Source organism: Callorhinus ursinus, unplaced genomic scaffold, assembly GCF_003265705.2.
Source record: "Callorhinus ursinus isolate GAN/ISIS: 27379988/994484 unplaced genomic scaffold, GSC_fseal_2.0 scaffold61, whole genome shotgun sequence".
NCBI lineage: Eukaryota > Metazoa > Chordata > Mammalia > Carnivora > Otariidae > Callorhinus > Callorhinus ursinus.
Window position 1 is genome coordinate 437,718 of NW_027397123.1, and position 22,861 is coordinate 460,578.

At 57.1% G+C, this 22,861-nt stretch overlaps 2 protein-coding genes across 2 annotated transcripts; one reads left to right on the forward strand and one right to left on the reverse strand.

Moving 5' to 3' along the window:
• The first annotated feature begins 2,277 nt into the window (after positions 1-2,277).
• Positions 2,278-4,721, forward strand: TTC9B (tetratricopeptide repeat domain 9B). Its single transcript, XM_025854245.2, has 3 exons — positions 2,278-2,875; positions 3,440-3,622; positions 4,491-4,721. The coding sequence occupies exons 1-3, from the start codon at positions 2,461-2,463 to the stop codon at positions 4,598-4,600; spliced, it is 708 nt and encodes a 235-aa protein (XP_025710030.1). The 5' UTR covers positions 2,278-2,460; the 3' UTR covers positions 4,601-4,721.
• Positions 4,722-4,873: 152 nt separating this feature from the next.
• On the reverse strand, positions 4,874-19,524 carry MAP3K10 (mitogen-activated protein kinase kinase kinase 10). Its single transcript, XM_025854250.2, has 11 exons — positions 19,489-19,524; positions 18,425-19,130; positions 14,383-14,563; positions 11,335-11,483; positions 10,695-10,870; positions 9,853-10,099; positions 8,157-8,273; positions 7,490-7,649; positions 7,256-7,368; positions 6,251-6,901; positions 4,874-5,496 (listed from the first exon to the last, which is right to left on the reverse strand). The coding sequence occupies exons 1-11, from the start codon at positions 19,522-19,524 to the stop codon at positions 5,174-5,176; spliced, it is 2,859 nt and encodes a 952-aa protein (XP_025710035.1). The 3' UTR covers positions 4,874-5,173.
• Between the last annotated feature and the right edge of the window lie 3,337 nt (positions 19,525-22,861).

Consider the following 22,861-nt stretch of genomic DNA (forward strand, 5'->3'; position numbering starts at 1 on the left):
ACCCCTCTCTCGCTTTTGATTGGTTACTCCCCAGGCCTTTCGTCTTTCTGATTGGATGCTCTTTACCGAGTCCCTTAATGGCGGCTGGGAGACACGATGCAAATTCTGGACCCGTCCGCCAGGGGGCACTGGCGTACTTCCGCAGGCGCGGCTCGGCGAGCTAAAACTAGGTTCCCAAGCGCAAACGTCTGCTGGAGATAAATGGACAAAGATGCTGCAACCCGAGTGGCTCTCGGCCTCAGGGTTGGGAAGAAACTAGGAGGGATGGGGACTGCGGGAAGCTGCCCCACTCATAAGGAATGCTACCTCGATGTGGCTAGATTTTCAGATTTTGCTCAAGTGAAGCTGAAAATCTACAATTCCATAAGTATCTCTACTTCCATATGTTAGCAACTAATTCAGTATTTTTTAATGGTTGCACAAGCCCAGCACATCACATGCTGGCCTGTGGGAGTCATCAGTTTGTGATAGTATGGGTCTTTGATAGCAAGTGTTCTATAAATGGGATGGATTTACTTAACCCCTAGTGCCACAGTGTGAATGGGTATAAATTGTAGCACCGGTCTCATAGAGGTGTGATGAGGGTGTGAGTTAATATAATATAGATGTAGAGCTTTAGGACAGTGCCTGACACCTAGTAGCCGTTATGGAATTGCTAGCACTGCATCCTAGCAGGACTGCGAGCTAGCTACACTTGTCCCCCGTTTCTGCCGAACCCTCAGCACCTAGCTATTTAATAAGTGCTCAGAAAATATTCGTTATAAATCAGTGGATCTCCACACTTTTTAATTTAAAAACACGCCTGAGGTGATCTCAGGAAGTCAACCTCAGGAATATATCAGACTCTTAACCAAGCTTAGGTTTGGAGGTGCAAGAGAGGAGGAAGTTTTTGCCCTGGAGAGGTTCAAGGTTGGAGGACCAGAGAGGGGGAGAGACCCACTCGGCAAAACTCGATAAGAGATAGAAGCGAATATGGCCATTGGGATGGAAGGTGCTGTGTTCAGGTTTGGACCTGTTGGGTGGGACCTGCCCTGCGGCCTCCAGGAAGAGGATGTGCAGTGCAGGGGGAGGGGAGAGTGGAAATCTAAGCTTGGTGCTTGGGGCTGAGGCCCAAGCCAGGGTCTTGCAGGGTGCAGGGGAGGGTGGTAATACATAAAGCACATAAAGTTATTCATTCACTCATTCCTTCAACAACTATACATGGATGCTGACTCAGCCAGGCACTTAGGATCACATACCTCACAGTCTCATGGGTGATAAGAAACGGGTTGTTCATTGTCCATTCCTGTGCCACGCCCTGTGCTAACTGCTTTATCTGCATAACGTAATTCAGTCCCTACAACTACTCTGAAGTAAACTCACTTGTCATCCCCAGGTTACACAGAAGGAAGGCAAGGAGGAAGACAAGGTCCCACCACCAAGTAAGCAGCTAAGGAGGGTTGAAGATCAACCGTCTCATTCACCCTGTTTTTCTCTTAAAAGCCTCTCATGTGCTTCCTTTTCTGTACACTCTTGTATTATTGTCCTGCTCACTCTGGGCTGTTGCTTGTTTGCGTTCCCACTGCTTTTCCTACCCAGACAGTGAGCTCAAAGAGGGCAAGAAGCAGATCTCTTTTGTTCATTGAGTTATCCCCTCCTCCAGGAAGCCTTCACTCACCACCTCAGTCTAGGGCAGGCACCTCCTCTGGACCTTCACAGCCCGTTGTGCCTCCCCCACCCAGGGTTCGACCCCCTATGCCTCCCCCGTCCCACCCTGGCCGCTTTGCCCAGAGCTTCCCAGGCTAGCCCATCGGGGCTGTCACTGTCTGGTCACTGGTCTGTCTCCCCGCTGGACTAGGGGTTCAGTGAGGGTAGGGGCTGAGGCTCTCCCAGTCCCTGCTCTTTCTCAGCATCACCCAGACCAGAGCTGGGCACAGAAGAGATACCAGTGAATATTTGTTGCAAAAATAAATGAGTTTCCAAGTTGCTATCATTGTCTTACGGTACTGATGATTATAGAGAGTTCCAGGTAGTTTGGGTGATTTGCCCGAGTACTACCACTAGTAAGAAATTAAAGCCGGGAATTGAATCTGGTCAGCCCGAGCCCATAACCCGTGTTCTTATCTAAGTATGTGAAATGCCTAGGGATCTGAAAACCTGCTTTCCACGAGGTTGCTCTCTTCCGGCTCTTTCCCCCAGACTTGTCTTTTCCTTCCAGAAAGCTTTGGGAGCTTTGGGCAGGGGGGAGCAGAGCAGGCAGGAGGGTGGGAGGTAAGGGGAGTAGGAAGAAGGGAGAGGCTGGTTGAACTAGGGCTGGGGCTGATTTGGAGGACAGAAAGGGAAAGTCCTGAGGGGTTTCTCCAGACCCATAGGGGGCAGGCGGAGTCGGCTGCCGGAGGTGCGGGGGCGGAGAAAGGGTGGGGACCGGCCCCGCGGGGGGCGATGCGGTAGCTGCAGCGGCGGCCGCAGGAGTTTCCCACAATGCAGCGCGGCGCGCTGTCCCCGGTGCTGATGCTCAGCGCTGCCCCGGAGCCTCCGCCGCGCCCGCCTCCCGCCCTCTCCCCGCCGGGCCCGGGCCCCCGCCATGGCTCGGCTCGGCCCAGCCCTGCCCCCGAGCCGTCGGGGGGCCTGGGCGCGGCGCTCGACAGCAGCTTGCGGGCCGCCGTGGCGTTCAAGGCGGAGGGCCAGCGCTGCTACCGAGAAAAGAAGTTCCGGGAAGCCATCGGCAAGTATCATCGGGCACTGCTGCAGCTGAAGGCGGCTCAGGGGGCCCGCCCTGGAGGCCTGCCCGCCCCCGCCCCCGGGCCCGCCAGCAGCCCGGGGCCAGCCCGCCTCAGCGAGGAGCAGCGGCGCCTGGTGGAGAACACGGAGGTGGAATGTTATGACTCTCTCACGGGTATGGGGCCGTCGGGGGGGGGGGGGCGCAGAGGGTGCATACGGAGACGGGCGGGGAGTGACGGGCAACCATGAAGTCTTGGGCGGGGGGCTGGAGGCTTGAAGGGCCCAGACCTGGGGTTTGTGAAGGGAGACCCAAGAGCTGATCAAGGAGAGGGGTTGGGGTGTAGGGGAACACAGGGACGGAAGGGCTGGGATGCAAGAAATGGGCTTTGGGCCGTCACCTGCGAACCTCAGGTGAGAAAATCTTACCCTGGATTAGCGATTCAAGGCCCCATCCCTCACCTGAGATCGCCTTTAGTACTCTCCCCCGCAGAAACTTTCCAGCTAATCGCCCGCGAGCGCTGGTCTGTGTTTTCGCGCCCTCTAGCGGCGGCGCAGATTGATTCTATCCTGATTGGTCAGAAGATCCGCGGCCCAGGTGGCCTGAGCAATCTCTTAGGCCCGGCTCAGCCACCGGAAAGGGCAGGGGGTTCCTGCAGCCTGAAGGCCTGGCTCCTAGCAGTCAGGTGAGGGCTGGGGGTGCCGCCAGGCTCTGCGACCACCGGTCCCGGTGTCCCCGCAGCCTGCCTGCTGCAATCGGAGCTGGTGAACTATGAGCGGGTGCGCGAGTACTGTCTCAAGGTCCTGGAGAAGCAGCAGGGCAACTTCAAGGCCACCTACCGCGCCGGCATTGCCTTCTACCACCTGGGCGACTATGCACGCGCGCTGCGCTACCTGCAGGAGGCCCGCAGCCGGGAGCCCACAGGTGAGGGCCGGACGAAGCAGGGAAAGGGGCTAGAGCAGAGGAAACAAACAAGGGAGGATCAGGGCAGAACTGCTTCGAGGGAGAGCTGTGCCTCCTCCCCAGCATTTACCTCTCCATCCACCTATTCCTTACACACCCACTCAGGCACGCACCCGCCATTCATTCACCCCTCCCCTCCCCCCATGTTCCTCTGACATTCACCCAACCACCTCCCATCTAGTCAATCATTGACTCATCGATGCCTCCCACTCACCTACTCAGCCACTCCCTACCCACCCCCCCCCATTCTCCTTCATCCACTCACTAACCCATTCACACACCCACCCACTGCTCACGGAGCACTTGCAGGCAGGCAGACCCCAGGGCGGACAAGGCTAAGAAATTGGCAGGGGTGGGGTCGGGGTCGGGGAGGCTTGGCAGAGCTGGAGGCTTGTTGCTTGCCCGCTAGGACATCATAGTCAGGGTGTGTGTGTGGGGGGGGGGGGGACAGACACAATATCAGTCTTGTACTGAGGGCCAACGACAAGGGAACAGGACAGGTACAGGACCCAGGGCTGTGGGAGGAGAGGCAAGATGAGTTCTCTGGGTGAGAGGTTTGGAGGGAAGAGACTTCTCGCAGACGTTGTTGGAGGGTGGGCAGAAGAATGCCGGCCGGCCGTGTCGGAGCAGAGGCATTCCTGGCGGAGGGCACAGCAAAAGCAAGAGTGTGGAGGGGTGAAAGGCCCCCGTTCCGCTTGCTGTGGCTGGGGCTTTGGGAGAAGGGCTCTGGCAAGAGCAGCTGGGGACAATGAGGTGTGAGCTGCTGTGGCACAGATGTCACCCACTGCCCCAGGACACCCAGATAATGCCGTACCCACCTCCCCTGCAGACACCAATGTCCTACGCTACATCCAGCTGACTCAGCTGAAGATGAACCGTTGCAGCCTCCAGCGGGAAGACAGTGGGGCCGGGGCCGGGACTCGGGATGTTGTTGGCTAAGGCCAGCCGAGGGGGGCTTGCCCTCCCCCCAACTCCCACCTCACCATGTAACCCCCCCCCACCGACTTGTGTGTTTGCTGGTAAAGCACTTGTCACTGGTGACCATAACCTCTTTGTGTGGTGTTCTTGTGGGGACCAGGGAGGGGACGCGTGGCCTGAGCTTCGCCCTCTGGATCAGAGACCCAGAGGCTCGGGGGGGGGGGAAGCGTGGGATGGGGGGTGGGGGTGCCCTCCTGGGGCTGACCCAGGACCAGGGCCCCGGGCTGGGGAAAGACACAGCCAAGAGCCGTAGGGGGCAGGGGTTACCTTTAATGCTGCATTTTGTGCCAAATCCCTACGATGCCCTGTCCCTGAGTGTCCCTGCCCACCCTCTCCCCCACCCACTGCAGGGTGGGCACTGGGCTCCACCCTCTGGGGTACAAAGGAATAAATTAAGTGACCCCCTCCCCCCTTCCCCAATAAATAGAGTGAGTACCCTGCCCAGGGCCTCCCCCGCCTTGTGGCACGGCAGGCTGGGGCGGGGCCTGGGGCGCTACATTCATGGCTGCCCAGGCGGGCGGTGGAGGGTGGGCCTCAGCGGGAGCCATGGGCCCCGCACAGGGGCACTGTGCTGTCCTGGCTCTGCCCCTCCATGTCCATGTCAAGCAGCGTGGGCTGCATGCCGGGGGGTCCAGGGCTCTCTGGGGTGTCCGGCCTGCTGGGAGGCGAGATGCTGAGTGTCCGGCCAAAGGAGACCAGTTTCCAGGGGTCCAGGCGGGGGCGGCTGGCAGCCGGCCGGGGTCTTGGGGCGAAGGTCAGGGTGGTAGGGCGGCCAGGGAACTCGGGGGGCCGGCGGTGGGTCGGGAACAAGGTCTGGGGGTCGGGCAGGCGGGGGAAGTCCAGGGGTTCTCGAGGGCCTGGTAAGAGAGGATCAGATGAGGTCAACGGGGTGGGCCAGAGGGTGGCATTGAAAAGCCAGGACCTTTACGTGAGAACTGGAATTTCTGTTAGAAATATCTGCTGATCTTGTTGGGCCCGCTTTCCAGCCGGGGTGGGACCTTGACCTAGGCCCCGACTGCTCCAAAGCGCTCACTCATCTCACTCTGAGCATCTTCCTTAAGCTGTCAGAGCCTGTTCCCTTGTCACCCCTCTAGATAAAGCCCTCATTCCCTCCAAACCCCCTCTGAGGTGCTGGGTGCACGCACACAGGCCTGAGGAGAGACCCGAGGCATAGCGCGGTCTCTGAGGGGCAGGAGAGCAGCGCCCTCCCTAGGCGAGGGGTAAATAAAACGGTAATTTTAAGACAAGTAGCACAGTGCCTGGTAGTAGGTAGTTGACTTCCATGCTGATCGCCTCTGTCGTTAATAAATGTATGGGGAACATCGTCTAGCACAGGACTGACTGTTCACTGTAGTTGTTAACTGTTGCCCGTAATGTCACCCGCCTGGCCCCTGGAGGCACTGCGGTTCGCTCAATCACCCGGGGACCCACCATGCCCCCAGCAGTGAGGGCCGTGGGGACACAGACCCTTCCTCCCATCCAAAGCAGGACGCCACCCTGGCATGCGGGGAGGGGGGGGCGCTGTCGCCGCCGGGCTGGGACCTCGGACCTTGGTGGGGGCAGGGGAGGAGGGTCGCTTTCTGCGCCCCGGGTGCGGGGCGCCTCACTCACCAGGGCGGGGAGCCGCGGGCTCAGGCGCCCCCCGCTGCCCCAGCGCCCCGTCCGACGGCGTCCGCCGGTGCCCGCGGCTCACTGCGCGCGCGGCCGTGACGTGGGTGGGCGTGAGCGACTGGCGGGGGTCTTTCTTGAAGCTCTCCAGCTCCAGGTCCACCAGGGGGTTGGTGCCGGGCGGGGAGGGCGGCGGGGAGGGCGCGGCCGGCGCGGCCTCGTCGCTGTCCGAGCGCAGCAGCGAACGCGTGGAGTTGCAGTCGGACACGGACGACAGCGACACCAGCGTGGCCGAGGGCGCCAGGCCCGGGCCGGGGGCCGCGTCGTCGCGGCGGCCGGGCGAGCGCCCTGGCGGGCTGAGGCCCCGCGGGAAGCGGCCGGCGCGGGGGAAGAGACCGTCCAGCCAGCGCCGCTGCTCCTCGCAGTCGGCCGCGCGCGCCTCGGCCACGTCGGCGCCCAGGCCCACGGCGCCCAGCAGCGTGGCGCAGCCCAGCAGAGCCAGCTCGCAGCGCCGCCGGCCGCCGTGGCCCGGCCGGGAGAGGGGCGCGGGCGCCCCCGGGGAGGGCTCGGCCGGCAGCGGCGCCGTGAGGTAGGACGGGGTGGTGTAGGGGGAGGGAGGCACGCTGCTGCCTCCGTCCGCCTCCGCGAACTCCTCTGCAACCGGGAGAGGGCCGGTCACTCGCCTCCGGGGCTGGCCGCCGCCGCCCCCGCTGTCCCCGCGGCCCCCCGGGGACTTGGTGGCGAGGGGGCTGCCCCGAAAGACCCTGCCGGCAGTGCGGCCACCAAGTCCCACCAATCTTTCCCCTCACAGAGCCCCCTGCCCCTGGGAATGACCCTGCACCCATGGGCTGCCCCGCGTTCCAGGAAAGTTGCCGACCCACGGGTCCAGGGCCGTCGGCTCCCTCCCCAGCCCCCAACCCGAGGGGAGCGGTCACCTCTTCCTCTCGGGTGATGTTTCCCTCCGGATGCCCCTCCCTCTCCATTTTAAAGGCACCCTCACCCTCTTACCCATCTCATTGAGGCTGGCGAAGCCTGGGGCGATCGGTGTGTGTTTGGGGGATTTGCCCAGGTTGGGGGCGCTAGATGACCACTGTTTGCTTCCTTCCCCCAGGGCCTTCAGCCTGCAGGGGGCACCAGAGGTGGGGGAGGGGGTGGCAGTGCCGACCTGCTGGCTGCGGGGGGGGGGGGGGGGGGGGGGGGGGGCAGGGGCAGGGCCAGCGGTGGGCTGTCAGGGGCAAGTACCTCTCCTCCCCTCCAGCCCGCTCCTTCTGCAGGGTGGAGCTGGGTCCCCAGGTGCGGCCCTTCTTCTTGCCTCCAACCAGCTCTTCCTTCTTTGGGGGCCCGCTGCGGCCCCATGTCCCACTGCCACCACTGCTGTTGCCACCACCATCCACAGGAGTCACTGGGCCCAGAGAAGCCACTTGGTGGCCAGTCTGCGCCCGCTGCGCTCCCCGTCTCACTCTCGGATCCGCCCTCCACCACCAAGTCCAAGGGACCTTGGATTCTAACTGCAGACAGGACCCTTCCCTTGCTGGTTCCCACCCCCCGCCTTGGCCCTTGCTGGGCCCTCTGGCAGGGACACACTTCTTTCAGATCCTGGCCCTCCTCCCTCCTCCTCAGCTCCTCGCAGGTCCCTGCTCGAACCCCAGCTCCTTACACCGCCTTCCTGAGGTCAAATGGCCATTCTCCTCTTTTATTCCCTTCCCTGCTTTCCTTTACAGCGCTTATCGCTGCAGGAAATTGTCCCGCTTACTGACTTGTTGGCTTGTCTATGGTCTGTCTCCCCGATGCGAATCAGGGAGGGGACCCTGCCTGTCTTGTCCCTGTCGGTCCTCCATCGCAGCGTATGGTATGTGCGCAGAGAAAGGTCGTTGACGACGGACGGGTCAGGGCCTGGGGAGATACTCACGGCGAATGGCCCTCAGCCGGGGGATGATGCTGGGGCTCGCAGGGGGGCTGGCCCCGTCGGATCCTTTCCGCTTGTCCAGGGTTGGAGAGGCCTGGACTGTGATCTTATGCTCGAAGCCTGCGAAAAGAAAGAGACTTTCCTGAGCAAACGGCTCCGTGGGTAACCAAAGAGAAGGTCCCTTTGTAGAAGGATAGGAGTGCTGGATGGGAACGCCACTGTTTTGCATTCCCAAACTGCCCATCTCACCTGGAGACCGGGGGGTGGGGGGGTGCTTACTCTTGGGCCTTCTGAATTGGCAACTCCGGGGTGAGGGGCAGCCTTCTAACCGTGGTGAGCCCGCCAGAGACATCTGGCCTATGTGCGAGGTTGAGAGGCAAGATCCTAATTGGGTCCTTAATTAACTAAGGATTGACTATGGATCTAGGGCTAAGTGTCCAACGTGGTGGCCATTAGCCACATGTGGCCACGGAGCACTTGCCATGTGGGACTGCAGCTGAGGAACTGGGGAGTTCAAACTTCATCTGTGTGGTTGCAATGAATTTAAATTTAAACTAAAAATGGATACTCAGCTGTTATTGAAAACATTGAAGCAGGTTTGGAACAATTTAGGTATGTGAATCTATGTGTGTGTGTGTGTGTGTGTGAGAGAGAGAGAGAGAGAGAGAGAGAGAGAGAATCTACTTTCTCAACTGTAAATTTCATGAAATCCAAATGCAGGTCAAGTATTTTTTGATGAAAATTTAGCACCTGGACCAAGATGTGCTGTAACTGTAATACGTCCGTTGAGTTTCAAAGATGGAGTATGAAAAAAAGTAAAATCCCTAACAGTGTTTCTTGTGTTGATTGCATGGGACACCGTAACGTTTTGGATATATTGGGCTAAATAAAATATATTGTTAAAACCAATGGCACCTGTTTCTCTCTCCAGCTTTTAAGGCGGCTATGAGGAGATTTAAAACTTCATCGTGTGGCTTGCATTAGATTTCTGTTGGCCAGTGCTATTCTGGCCACGGCACTATGGCTTCTAATGTCCCAGAGAGAGAGAGAGTCGAGCAGACATCATGGGCTTTATGGAGGTGAGCACTGTTAACAGTGCCTAGGAAGCAGGCTGTGGGGAAACAAGAGCCCAAACCTGAACTTGAAACTGATTAAGCCACGTGAAACAAAAAGGGCTGAACATCAGCAATTTCACATGGTTTAATACCACTTTATAGGAAATTCAGGGGACGGAGGGGGCGCGTTAAGGATGACAGCGGGATGCAAGCCGCAACATCCGCTCGCGCCGTGGGAGATGCCGCAGGATAAACGATGTTCCTCAACAAATTATTGGCAAGCGGGGAGAAAGCAGCAGACTAAAAGATAATTATAAAAAATAGGTGGTAGACGAAACAATAAAGAGACGCAGAGGAGTGAATGCCCTGAAAGTCATCACAGAGGTTACTCTTGGGGCAGGGGGTGGCAGGAGGCTGTTTGGAGGAGGCATGAAGACGGCATCTGGAGGGGTGGATGGAGGTTCTCTCCGCCTTCAAGCGGGCGATTATATGCGCTCCTGAAGCTGTGCTGTTTTCTGGTCCTTTTCCACGTGGGTGATATATTTTTAACACGGAAAAAAAACGTTTACAAACTAAAAGGAAGAGGTAAAGCCTGCGTGCGGCGGGCTCGCGGCGGCCTCCGGGGGCGGCGCAGGGGGCGGTACCCGAGGGCAGGCTGATGTGGCTGCCGCCGTCCCGCAGCTTGAGCAGGCGGCTGCGCTTGAAGTTGCCCTTGCGTTTGCGGACCCTGGGCTTCTCCTGGCTCAGCTGGCACATGAGCAGGTGCAGCTCCCGCTCCACGATGTCCATCTCGCGCTCCGCCAGCTCCTGTTCCCGCCGCCGCAGCTGCTCCTCCTGGAAGCGCTGCTCCTGGGCGGCCCGCAACAGCTCCTCCTCCCGGCTCCGGAGCTCCTGGGGAGGAGATGGGCGGCTGCGGGCTAGGGCCGTAGGGATCTCCTCCCATCCCCCCCACCCTCCCCCCATGGCCCTGGGGCTGCTGAGTCCGTCGGGGCGCGGCCCGTGGGGCAGCTCACTCTTTACCAGCCCAGCTGGGTGCCAGGACACGGGGCTATTTGCACAAAGAAAGGGGTGGCTTGATTTTGACCCGATTTTTAACTTTTTGGCTCCTCAGCTTGGAAAACTTCAAACATCCACAAAAGCAGAGACAGAGCCCCCAGTGTACTCATCATTTGAGGTCAACAACTTATTTATGCTTTGCAAATCCTTTTATCTTGTCACTTCTTGTCTCCTCCCTCCCTCCCATTTTGGCTGTTGTGTTTTAGAACCAATCCCACACATCAGGTGGTATCACTTGTAAGAACATCAGTGCAGGGTGCCTTTTCTTACTAATCCATCAACAGGCTGTCTTTCCTTAATATACAAAGAAAGCCACCTTGGCTCTGCATGGACCCAAAGACTGCGGCTCAGGGGAGGGGCCTCTGCCCCACCAAAGGCACCGCAATGCAGGAGCTTACTCCACCCCTCCCACTCTATCCCCTGCCTTCACCTTCTCTTTGGTCCGGAGGTCATCGAACATGTGCTGAATCTCCAGCTTCCAGTCTTCCTGCAGCGAGTGGAAGGACTCCAGTGGCATCTGGAACAGGGCTGACTGTTCAATGACTTCAAGCTGCTTCAAGATGCTGCCGAAATCTGGCCGCCCGTGGGGGTCTGGGTCCCAGCATTCTGGGGTGGGGGTGGGGATGGGGAGGACAGCGGTGGGAGGGGAGATGTCAGTGGCCGTGCTCTGGGGCATCAGCCTGCTCCGTGGCAGGCAGGACTTCAGGGGACTGTGGACAGACAACTTCCATGGAGCCGAGGGGAAGGAATGTAGAGCCAAATTCCTGGCAACATTGCACTCAGTGAAACTCTGGGAGAGAAACCTGGGGACCCACTCCCTCACGTGTGGCAGAATCAAGGATCAGGGAGGAATCCTGGGGCCAGTGAATGCTAACAGGTTGCCCTCAGGAGCTGTGGGCCTGGCCAGAACAAAAGTTTGGGGGCCCTGGAGGCAGTTTGTGGCCCGATGGTTGTGGCCCCTTCTCCCTCACTCCTGGACCCACTGAGATGGATGGGTGTGAAGGGGTGAGGTCTGGCCCGAGGGCCCCTGCCGCCCGAGCTGAGCCTATCTCCACAGGGCCCTGGCTCACCCTCCAGGAGGCGGGCAAAGGGCTCGGGGCACGTGGAGGGGATGGGCAGCGTCAGCTTGTTCATAGCCACGCCATACGCCACGGCCAAGGCGTCGATTTCACGGTAGGGGACCTCACCCGTCAGCAGCTCCCAGAGCAGCACCCCGAAGCTGCAGGTGGGGAAGAGGGAGGGGTGATGCTGCAGCCCACCCCAATCCTCACCTACGCCCCAGCCCTGCCTCCAGTCCCCTGATGGGCCTCCCTCACTCCAACATCCCCCAGTGAGGCCACAAGAACGTGACTGACTTCTGCTGGCCTGATTTCAAATGGGTGTTGTGGGTTTGGCTCTCTCTGGCGTCTTGCCTTTGCTCTCTCTCCCCTCACCCCTACCTGAAAACCTTCAGTGTGTCCCCTGTGCCCACGGGGCAAAGCCACTTTTCTTAGCCCTGACCTCTGATGACCACTGTAGCCTTGCCTCTAAGCGCTCTCACCCCTGTACCAACCCCAGCGTCAGCTTGTAGCCACAGTGAACAAGCTGAACAAGCCCCGTTCTTCCTAACCCCTGGCTTCGCACATGCTGTTCCCTTTGTCGAGGACATCCTTCCCTTTGCGTAAATAACTGTCCTTTAGGTCAGAATTCAGCTGCCCTCTCTACCAGGAAGCCTTCCTTGATTCCACAACCTCCAAAGCTAGGTTAGAGGCCCCTCCTCTGTGTTCCCAGAAGAACCCTCGGCACTTACCTCTAAAAACAAGTTAACACTATTTAACATTTATAAAGCACTTACTCCAGGCCAGCACTGTGCTAGGCGCTCTCAGTAATCCTCACAACAGCCCTGTAAGGCAGAAGGTATTGGTATGACCCCCGTTTTATCCAACGAGCAGGTGCAGGCTCAGAGAGGTTAAGTTGTCTGCCTAAAGGGCACACAGCTAGTTAAGTGGACAGGTCTCAGTCCACACTTGGACTCAGGCCTGCTTGATGTGCCCATGGCAGTGTCCTTCATGGATACACAACACCAGGGCATGCACCGCTCTGCTAGTCACCTGCAGGCCCATCTGAACTCCCTCGGGAGCCTAATGACCATTTTGTGCAGCGCCCGGCATGCAGTAGGTCCCCGGGCTCCCCCACATCCACACGTGCATTCATTCGACATAGAAACACATCTGCTGGGCGCCAGTCACTGTTCTAGGCCCCAGAGCAAGATGGACACAACGTCCGCTCTCCTACAGCTGGCGGCCTCCCTTCTCAGGACCAGTGCTGGCGAATCTGAGCTGTGCGCATCCTGTCTGAAGTACTTTTCCATCCTCCTTTGCAGCTAAGGAAGCCCCTATGGCGACACTTCCAGCCAGTGGGATGGAGGAGGGCGTGTCCTCGGCAACTCACTTCCGGGAAGTGTCCTTAGAGAGAAGGGGTGTCTTTTCTGCTTCTGTCCTTCCTACTGGCTGTAATGTGGACCTAAAAGCTGGAGCCCAAGTAGCCATTTTGGATGATGAAGTGAGCTTGGGAACGTAGGCCACGCAAGGTGGAGGACAGTAACAGTGGCTTTCAGCTGGACATGGCGTAACCCCCCACTTTCCCCATATCGCTGGAAACCTGTGGGGATGTCCGGATGGCCCCAGTGACCAGGGAGCGCGATGATGTTTGGGGGCTGGGAACCATCTATACCTGCTGTCCTGAAAAGTACAGGGCGGGACCATACAAGGAAGAATGATCTTGCCTGATGTCAATGACACCCCCGTTGAGGAACCCCTCCCACCCCTGAATTCCTGTCGTGGGGGGCACCACAGCGGTCCTGGGCTTTACATGCGAGCAGAAACTTCTGTTTGTTTGCGTTTAGGGTTTTCTGCTCCTTGCCACTGAGACCTGGCTCTGTTAAATGTTTGGTACCACAAATGAATGCTGTGTAATGTAAAGCCACTCAGAACCTTCCCCAAAGGGCTGTGCTGCTCTCATGGAGACTTCCCTCCTGATCTGTCTGCCCCAAAGCCATGACCTTGCTGCTTGGTCCATCTGGTGCCTCAGCTGGGGACTGACCCGGGTCTGGCTCCCTCCCAGGATAAGGCCAGGGGTTGAAGAGGTTCAGCTGCCACCATCCAGTCTCGCTGATGAGGGCAACAACCTCCTCACTGGCCTCCCGCCCCCACTGCTCCTGTCCCCTATGACATATTCCTCATCCTACAGCCCAGGGAGCCTTGCAACGCTCAGCCGGACCATGCTGTTCATAAAGGCCACTCGGCTTTTCCCTGCACTTAGAATAAAGCCCGGCGTCTGGTCGCTCATCCAACTTTCTCTCCTCTGTCATTTCCTACCACCTTTCTCCTTGCCTGCTCTGCGCTAGCCGCCTGGGTCTTGTAGTTTTATCTGCAACGGACCAAGCTCATTCTCATGCTGGCGTCTCCTTTGTGGGCACCGTCCCCTCTGCCTGGGAAGCTTCTTCGCCCAAACTGTGCATGGCTGGCTCCTTCCTGTCCGCCCAAACTCAGCTCAAGTATCACCTCCCAGAAAAGCCTTCCCTGAAGTCATCCTCCGGCCCTCAGAGGGCTTTTCGATCAACCTCCTGGCTCTTAATACTATCTGATGCTTTGTTCTGGGGGATTAGCTCACTATCTTTTGAAAATTGTTTTATGACTTTTTAAACTTGAAACCAGCTATTTTCCCAACTTTCCTGTATGTTTATTTCCTTATTTACTATCCCTGTGGGCAAGAAGTGTGTCTACTTTTATTTCCTGCTGTATTCCTAGCACCCAGTGCGGACGGATGGACAGAGGCCTCCAAAGGCCTCAATTTCCTCCTGACACATGGGGCGGTGTGCTGGATGGTGTCTGAGGGCCCTGGTGCTGACACCCTATCTCTAGATCTTTGGAATTTTCCACTCGAATCCGAGTCCTTCTCAGCTGCCACTTCCGCAAACAGAGCAGCCGCCTGCTTTGGTGCCTGGAGGGCCTGACCTTGCCAGCAGAGGGGGCCCCCCCAGGCCCGGATCCTCACTTCGATGGGAGACTGCCCCTCCCGTTCTGACCCCCCCCCCGCCTCCCTCATTGCCAGGACTCCCCAGCTGCCCCCATCAGCACCTCCAGACGTCACTGCTTTTGGAGAAGAGGGAGAGACGGATAACCTCTGGAGCCATCCAGGCATAAGTCCCCGCAGCGCTCATTTTGGTGGTCTTGTGCCACTCGCGGGCGAGGCCGAAGTCTGTGATCTTGAGCACCGTGTCTGCGAGGTTGTGGTTCTCGATGGCCTCCAGGATCAGGACTGGGGGGTGAGGAAGAAAGGCGGGTCACCCCAGAGCTTCTGGGCTGCAGACCTGAGTGCCCTGGCCCCTGCCTCGGCTGGAATCTCCTACTGTTCTCTCCCCCACCTCGAGCCGTCCCCCTCTGCGGCGGCTCCTTTCCTGGTCTGGAAAACCGCGGACCCTTCCGTGCTGTCTGGTCCCTGCCCTGGGGCTCCCACGAGGGGGGAGGGGGCCTCCCCTGGGTCCGCTACCCTCCTGACTCCAACCTAGGCTCTGCGGAGCTCATCGCAAGGTCGGTATCCAACGCCTTGCTTCTCCCTGGTCCGGGCTTTTAATTCCCAGCCAGCCCAGAGGTGGGAACTGCGGAGCATGAGCAGAAGGGATGAACGTGGTTCTCCTTTGTCTTTGTCACCCCTTGTGGCAAACTGCATGCGGGGGAGGGGGGCCCCGTTCTACTCCTTTTTGCAGCATCACACACTTCGCCACGTGACTGTGCCTTTCTTTCCCCAAAAGAAGCAGAGTGTATTTCCCCCTCCTTTACTTTGGGTTGGCCATTTGTGACTTGTTTTGGTCAACAGGATGAGGCAGAAGTGACAGAATGCCAGCTCCCAGCCTAGGCCTTGAGAGACCTCACCCGTCTGCCTGCCCTCTGGCGCTTCTGCCATCACCACGAGACCATGCCTGGCTAGCCTGCTTGGAGGCTAGATACTTGGAGTCAAGCCTCTCCGGCTGAGCCCGGCCTAAATCAGCTTAACCTCCAGCAGGTATGCATGTGTGTGAGCAGTAATAAATGACATCAAGGTTTAAAGACACTGAGTTTTGGGGGTGGCTTGTTATGCAGCATTACAGTGACAAAATCGGACAGATATATCCCCCAAGCATAATGAGTGGCTCCAACTTGCTGCCTGGGATTGTTACGAACAACAATTATAATCATGGCTGGTGTTTACCAGCAGCTCACTATATGGCAGGCACTGTGCTAAGCCCTTCACATGAATTAACTAGAAAGCAGCCCGTTTTATCGACTGACAAACTGAGGCTCAGAGAGATGAAGTCCCCTGGCCAAGATCATACAGCTAGAAAACTGTGCAGCAAAGACCTGGCCGAGATCTGACCCGAGGGCCCAGTCTCTTAACTGCTATGACATTCTACCAGCTTCTGTCAAACAGAGGCCCCAAAGTGTGCAGGGTCCTGCTGAGGTTTGAATCCCAGCCCTGCCACTTACTAACTGCGTAACCTCGTTAATGTATTCTTCTTAACGCTAAGATTTCTCCTCTGTTAAATGGACATGGTGGTCATACTGGTCTTAGAGGGTTGTAGGAAGGATTTAGGGCCGGAAGCAACAACACGTCCTTACAAAATGTTAGCTATTATTATTACTGCGTGATGTCGCCATAATTGGCCCTTATTTCTCCACCTGGATCTTTGACCCTTCCTGGCTACTTCTCCCATCATAACGGTGAGCTAATTCTACTATCATCAAAGCCCAGAGGCCTCCCTCGACTCTCTAGCATGTGACTCCATCCCTCCCTTCTTGGGTCCCCACCTCTCCTGTTTGTGGGGTGACTCTGTGATAGAGGGAACACGCTATGGTCTTACGCTTCATTTCTGCATCTCCCATCTACGTCACCGCCCGCTTAGAAACCTTCTAATGGCTTCCATGGCATTGAATAAAATACCCGAAATCCTCATCATCACCCCCAGGGTCATCCTGATCTGGGCCCTGCCTACGTTTCTGACCTCATCTCCTAACTCTGCCTCATTTCTCCTCTTCCAACCCCTGTGGTCTCCTCGCTGTTTCTCCAACAAGGCGTGCTCATTCCCACGTTGGGACCTTGGCCCTGCCCAGACCTTCACAAGGCCGGGTCGTCTTTGTTCGGGGTCTCCGCGCCAGGACTGCCTCCCTTGACCATCTGACTGGAAGAGCTCCTTCTGTCTCATCCTTGATCTAGTATCTTATTTTCTTCAGAGCCCCTGATACTCTCTGGAAACTTTGTCATCTATCTATCTACTATCTCTCTAAATATCGATCATCTACTTCTGTTTACTAGCCTCTAACTTCCATATGGGGAGATCTTGCCCGGTTCACTTCTGAAATCCCAGAGCTTAAGACACGGCCTTGTATACTCAATTCTGCTTCCAAATTACTGGTTGAATGAACCAGTGTATGAGCAACATCGGGTGAGGGGCTCCTGTGGAGGCCCTGTGACCTGTCCCAGGCATGGAGCTGTCCCGTTGCCTGGGCAGGCAGCCCTGGCCTACAGAGCCCCAACAACCCTATGCCCGGGTGGCATTGGCTGCAGGAAACCCTGGGGGCACAGGTGTGTGTCCTTACACCCCACCTTCAGGCTGCTGAATTAGCAGGGGTGAGGAAGGGCCAAGAAGAGCATGTTCAGCCTTCAAGAGGAACATGCTGCCCATCCTGCGTCCACTTGCCCAGCATTTCGGAGCATCAGGGAAGGCAGGAGCCATCTGTGTCTCCCGCTCCATTCCCTAGCCCTGGCACAGCGCGTGGCACCCCTCGAGCTCCTGGCGGCTCTGTTAGTGCCCAAATGCGAGGCCTGGAAGGTAAGGAATACACATCCCTCTGCTGCAGGGGCTCTGCTGGTGGTGGGGGCGGGGAGGGGGCAGAGCAACAAAACTGTGGAAAAAAAAAACAAAAACCACACACAAAAGAATGGGATAGATTCAAACAAATGTCAAGGTGCGGAATTGGCAGGAATCAGAAATAGATGAGATGTGGGGGTCCAAAGGTGAGGGCAAAGGAGAACCCGTCACATTTCAGGTGAGGGCAGGGCACACGTTGGCCTCATTCACTGCTGAGCCCTCTCCTTGGCACGTGACTTGGCCCAGCAAACACCAAATGAAAAAAGAAAAGAATGAATACATCAGTGTAGAAAGGAAAGGGAGCGAGGTGGGGCAGAGGAAGGACGGGAGGAGAGCCAGGAAGGTGGGATTTTTCCGGGGTCATATACTTAGGACCCAGGGCAGGGTGTGGCACACCCCAGGCGCTCAGGGAAATATGTGAGGAATGAATGAAATCTTCAGTTTGTGAGGACGGTAAGGGCGGAAACCACTGGGAATAGGCGCTCAATAATACGTGCTAACATCAAGAGAAGCTCCTGATCTAGGTGTGGGTCCTGGGGAGCCTTCCCTTCTGCCTGGCCCCAGTTCCCATTCAACCAACCAATCAACTTCTGAGAGCCTGGGATAAGCCAGGCAGCCTGGAAGCTTTTTATGTAAGGCACATCCCTTTTCCTCCTCCCTCACCTCCACTTTGCCTCCGCTAGCTGGGGCAGAGGCCTGGGAGGACTCCAGGAAGTGGTTCTCAGGTGGGGGTGGCTTTACCCTCTCCCCCGCTCCCCAGGGGACATTTGGCAATGTCTGGAGACAAGTTTCGGTTATCATAATTGGGGATGGCGGTGGGGGATGCCCATGGCATCTGGCAGGTACAGGCCAAGGAGGCTGCTAAACAGCCTCCTACGATCATCCGGCCCCAAATGTAAATAGTGTGGAGGCTGAGAAACCCCAACTCCAGGCTAGGTTCTTTCTGTCTCTGCCTGGTGGACTCTGGCATCAGGATTGGACCCTCGATGCCTTGAGGGCAGGCCCTGCATCTGTGCTGTTTTATGCTAGGAGTGCAGGGCTGGTCGTATTTATTGAGCTACTGTGACTGTAGTCTGGGGGACAGGTGGTCCCTCAACCTTTCTGAGCCTCCTTTTCCTCCCTTAACGGGCAAGGCCTGCCTCACTTGGCCCGGAAGGTACACTGCTGCCCCTTCTCGCCCTAGGCAGCGACTTCTGGTGTCCCCATTTCCCGCCACCTACCCTCGACCTCACAAGATTCTGTGGAAGCAAGTTTTGGGGGAGGACACCACTTACTGTTGATGGACTTGAGGTCCCGGTGGATGATGGGCACAGGGGCATCATTGTGTAGGTAGTTCATGCCCCGGGCCACCTGCACAGCCCAGTTGACCAGCACATGAGGGGGCACCCGGCGGCCCGCCAGCACCCTGCTCAGTGCGCCCCCCCTGGCATACTCCATCACCAGGCAGAGGTGTGGGGGGCTGAGGCAGGCGCCTCTGAGGGCAATGATGTTGGGGTGCTTCAGGGCTCCGAAGAGCCGGGCCTCCTGGCGCACCTGCTCTGCTGTCACTGCCGGGTCCCGCTCAGGGTCCAGCCGGGCGGCCTTGACAGCCACCTCCTCGCCGCGCCATAGGGCCCGGTAGACTTTGCCAAAGCCCCCTACGCCGATGATCTCCTCTAGCTGCAGCTCGTGGAAGGGGATCTCCTGGGGCAGCCGGAGGCCCGCGGGCGCGGCGGGGGCGCCGGGGGCTACGTAGTTGCTGGGGAAAACGCCCACGCGGCCGCTGGGTAGCTGCCCGGTCCACCAGCCCTCGTCCCCCGACACGGCACAGTCCTGGGAAAGCACCTGGACGCGGTCGCCCCTCCGCAGGGTCAGCTCCTCGTCGCCCGCCGCCTCGTAGTCGAACACCGCGGTCCAGACGGGCCCCGTGGGGGTCGTGCCCCACTCCTTGGCCGTCCCCCCCCCCCTCCTCCTCCTCCTCCATGGGGGAGGGGCCGGGGGCTACAAGAGGCCGCTTCACACTGGCTGCCCGCGGGATGCAGAGGGCGGGCCCCGGCGGCCAGGATGGGGGGCGGTCCCTGCGGGTTCTAGGGGGCTCCTGGTGGCCATGGCTGGGGGGCGGGGGGGGGAGAGCCCTCCGCAGGAGCAACAAAAAGCCTCCTTAAAAGGGCAGGGTCGTCCCCTCTGATTCAGCTGCCCAGGCGGGGCGGGGTGCGGGAAGGGCGGCGGGTTCACCTGTTCCCCCAAATGTCAGGGCGCTAAGAGGGCCTGGCCGCGCGGCTCCCGAATTCCTGCCGGGGCCCGCCGGTGGGGGACGAGGGTGAGAGAAGCAGGCAGCCCCCTTCCCCGCGCCTCTCACCCCGCGCAGCTCCACCGGCGGCCCCCGGCTCCGCATCCCGGGCCACGACTGCCGGGCGGGGTAGGGGTGGCTGAGCCCGGGGGGCGCCCGCCCCGGGACGGGGTGGCGCGCCCCTCGGCCTTCTCACGCGCGGGGCGGCCGGGCAGCCCCCATCCTCGGCACCGGCCTCCCGGTTGGCCCCAGCCCTGCCCCCGCCCGCGCCGCTTCCCGGGGCCGCCGGCGGTGCCTAAGTGACGTGTTCGCCGCCGCCGCGGTGCCGCCTGGGAGTTGTAGTCTCCGGCTGAGCGGCCTCGAGGCTGTCCTCTAGACCCCACCCCCACCCCCCCAGAGCCCCGCTGCCAACCTTGGGTCGCAGTGGGGACCCCACGGGGCTGAAGGAATCCTCCCAGGGAGATAAGCCCGGCCTCGGACCCTGGGACCCGGTCGCCCTGGAGGAAGGAAGGAGGAGGGGGCCAAGCGCTCCTCACAGACCCTGCGGCTCCACGGCTCAAGGTGGGATAGACGGGGGCTGACTAGCTTCGCAAAGCGAAATATAGGAGCTGCCTGAGTGGTGGTTATTGCCTCCAGCCTCTAACGTGCCTGGGACAAGGTCCCCTTAGCGACCGGCCCCTCGGGGCCCCGACCCGAGGTGCACGCCGGGAGATGTAGTCCGTTCTCCGACCCGCGCGGCGGGAGACGGCCCCAAACGCTGGAAGCGGGTTGGTGGCTCTTGCAAGCTAGGGGGTCCGGCTGATGGAGAGGCCTCAACGGGGAAGACCGGCTGGCAGGACGTGTTCACTGTCCGTGGGGAATTCACAGCCATGTCTTTCCCCACCAGCTCTGGGTTCTACTGCCTCAGCAGTCAAACCTCGTACCCTCGAGAATTCCCCACCTCCCAGAATAGGAACTTCAATTTATTGGGGCTTTTTTTTTTTTTTTTAAAGATTTTATTTATTTATTTGAGAGACAGACAGAATGAGAGAGAAAGCACATGAGACGGGGGGAGGGTCAGAGGGAGAAGCAGACTCCCTGGTGAGCAGGGAGCCCGACATGGGACTCGATCCCAGGACTCCAGGATCATGACCTGAGCCGAAGGCAGTCGCTTAACCAACTGAGCCACTCAGGCGCCCTTATTTATTGGGGCTTAATGCTCATCTTGTGCTAAGTGCTTTGCACGTGTGGCATCATTAAAATCTCGCAAAGACCCCATTTTACAAACGACGCATTGAGAAGCAAAGTCACTTGTCCGAGGTCACAGAGGTGTAAGTGGCAAAGCAAGAATCAAAGGCAGATTTTTAAATTAAACATGATTTTTTAAAAACACTGCCTTCCCATTTAAAGAATGAGGAAACTGAGTCCTGCAGAATTTCAGTGACTGGCCCAAGATCTGTGAGCTTGTAAGCGGCAAAATTCTGGGCCTTTTCACGTGGCTTCTCCTGAGTGGTCCGGAGGTCTGGAGGGAGGAGAGAAGAGAGGACCTATGATGGGCTCTGGTTTCCAAGCTCCAGAGAACTAACCCCCCACGCTTCACCCCGCCCCAGCTCCTGGGAAGTTGTTCCACTCTGAAAAGGAAGTGGCTACCTGGTCTCCTGGCTACATGTCAGGGAAACTTAGGACCTACCAAGAATGCTTGTTGGAAGACAGAGTCTCCCCTTATTCTGAGTATAGGAGGTTCTGCCATAAACTGATATATGCATTCCTGAAAAAGCTTGGAGTTCTACAAAACAGTGTGCTAAAAATAACAAGGCTTTATGGGAAAAATAAAACTAGGGACAGATTGTTCAAAACGTACGAAACCTTATAATCAGAGAGCTACACAACCAATAAGGATTCTAATAGAAGTACTAGCACAGTTAAATTTCCACAGATGTTCATGTTTAGCAACACCTTCAGTCCCTTCTCTGCAACCTTTAAAGGCTGGGGCTTGTGCTTCCTTTTTGGAGATGCTGGTCTGGAGATATTAATTTCTCTTTTTTTAAAAGATTTTATTTATTTATTCATTTGAGAGAGCGAGAATGAGAGAGAGAGAGCACATGAGAGGGGAGAGGGTCAGAGAGAGAAGCAGACTCCCCGCTGAGCAGGGAGCTCGATGCGGGACTCTATCCTGGGACTCCAGGATCATGACCTGAGCCGAAGGCAGTCGCTCAACCAACTGAGCCACCCAGGCACCCTGGAGATATTAATTTCTAACTGAGACCATTTCCATTAAAATTAGAAGTCTGATTTAAGGATTGTCTTCATTAATCTGTCATTTTGATATGAGAAAATATCATTGTAGTTTCTTCATAGGCGTTCACAGCTTGGCCACATACCATAACATTGCAGACAGCATTATGGTCTTTAAACCACCAAAAGGAGCCACTGTGGATCTAAAGGAAGAGACTTCTGCAGATTGGCAGCTTTTTGTGTGTGAAGATCTTCTTTGATCACTAAGGTTTCCCCTTTAACTGTGAGAAAGCTTGCCCCTGATTGCTTCAAAATATTAACTTCCTGGAAAAAAATTGGTATTAACCAACATGCTTGTGTTATGCCGACACTGTTACTCTGTTTACCAATTGCTTATGGGTTGACTCAAACCAGACAGAGGCAGGTGAGCAGCAGAACAGGTGGTTTCCAAGTGGCTGTCAGGACTTGGGTGAGCAAAGGGACCTGGCTTGATTCTAAACCTGGTGGGTCCTACAGAGGGGAATGGGGAGTGGGATGGAACTTATCAGTTCCATAAGAAATGCTCTGGATTTTGATTGGGATTGTAATGAATAAGTTATTCATTTGGGGAGAATTTATGATTTTGTAATATTGAGTCTTCTGTCTTAGACACAGGTATAATTTTCTCCTGGGGTATCTTGTACATGCTTTCTCTGGTTCACTCACTGGGACCTAACCGTTTTTTCTTATTTATTTATGACTTGGATTTTTTTCTTCTGATCAGTTACTGCTGTTGTGTTTTTATTGCTAATCTTGGATCTGGCTATCTTGTTGAACTCACTCTTACTTGTTTTAATTCTCCATACCTTCCTGGCTAGATGATCCTCTCGCTGTAACAAAATGACAGTTTAGTCTTTCCACTCTTTGTAACTCATTTCTCACCCCTTGGGCTTTGGCTAAGAGTTCCAATACAATGTTACCGATCGTGGTGATAATGAACAATCCTTGTCTTGTGCCAGACTTCTAATAATGTTTAATTTAGGGTTGTTTTGCATTTGTTTTCAGAATGGAATTGGCCCTTGGTTTTCTTTCTTGTGCTCTCCTCGCCCAGTTTTGACATTAGGGAAATGATAGCCCTGTTCTATGATTTGGGGGACCTGTCTACCTTATTCTGCCATCTGGAATGGCTTGTGATATAATGTGGGTTTTTTGTTTTGTTTTGGAAGTGTTCTGTATGTTTTTAAAGGAT

Bases quoted from the DNA above. Each gene is read 5' to 3' on its own strand.
- TTC9B (XM_025854245.2), top strand. From the start codon at position 2,461: ATGCAGCGCGGCGCGCTGTCCCCGGTGCTGATGCTCAGCGCTGCCCCG. The intron at 2,876-3,439 runs GTATGGGGCCGT...GTGTCCCCGCAG, and splicing joins ATGTTATGACTCTCTCACGG to CCTGCCTGCTGCAATCGGAG. The intron at 3,623-4,490 runs GTGAGGGCCGGA...CCTCCCCTGCAG, and splicing joins CCGCAGCCGGGAGCCCACAG to ACACCAATGTCCTACGCTAC.
- MAP3K10 (XM_025854250.2), bottom strand. From the start codon at position 19,524: ATGCGGAGCCGGGGGCCGCCGGTGGAGCTGCGCGGG. The intron at 10,100-10,694 runs GTGAAGGCAGGG...TCTCCTCCCCAG, and splicing joins ACCTCCGGACCAAAGAGAAG to GAGCTCCGGAGCCGGGAGGA. The intron at 5,497-6,250 runs GTGAGTGAGGCG...CTCTCTTACCAG, and splicing joins GCCCGCGGCTCCCCGCCCTG to GCCCTCGAGAACCCCTGGAC.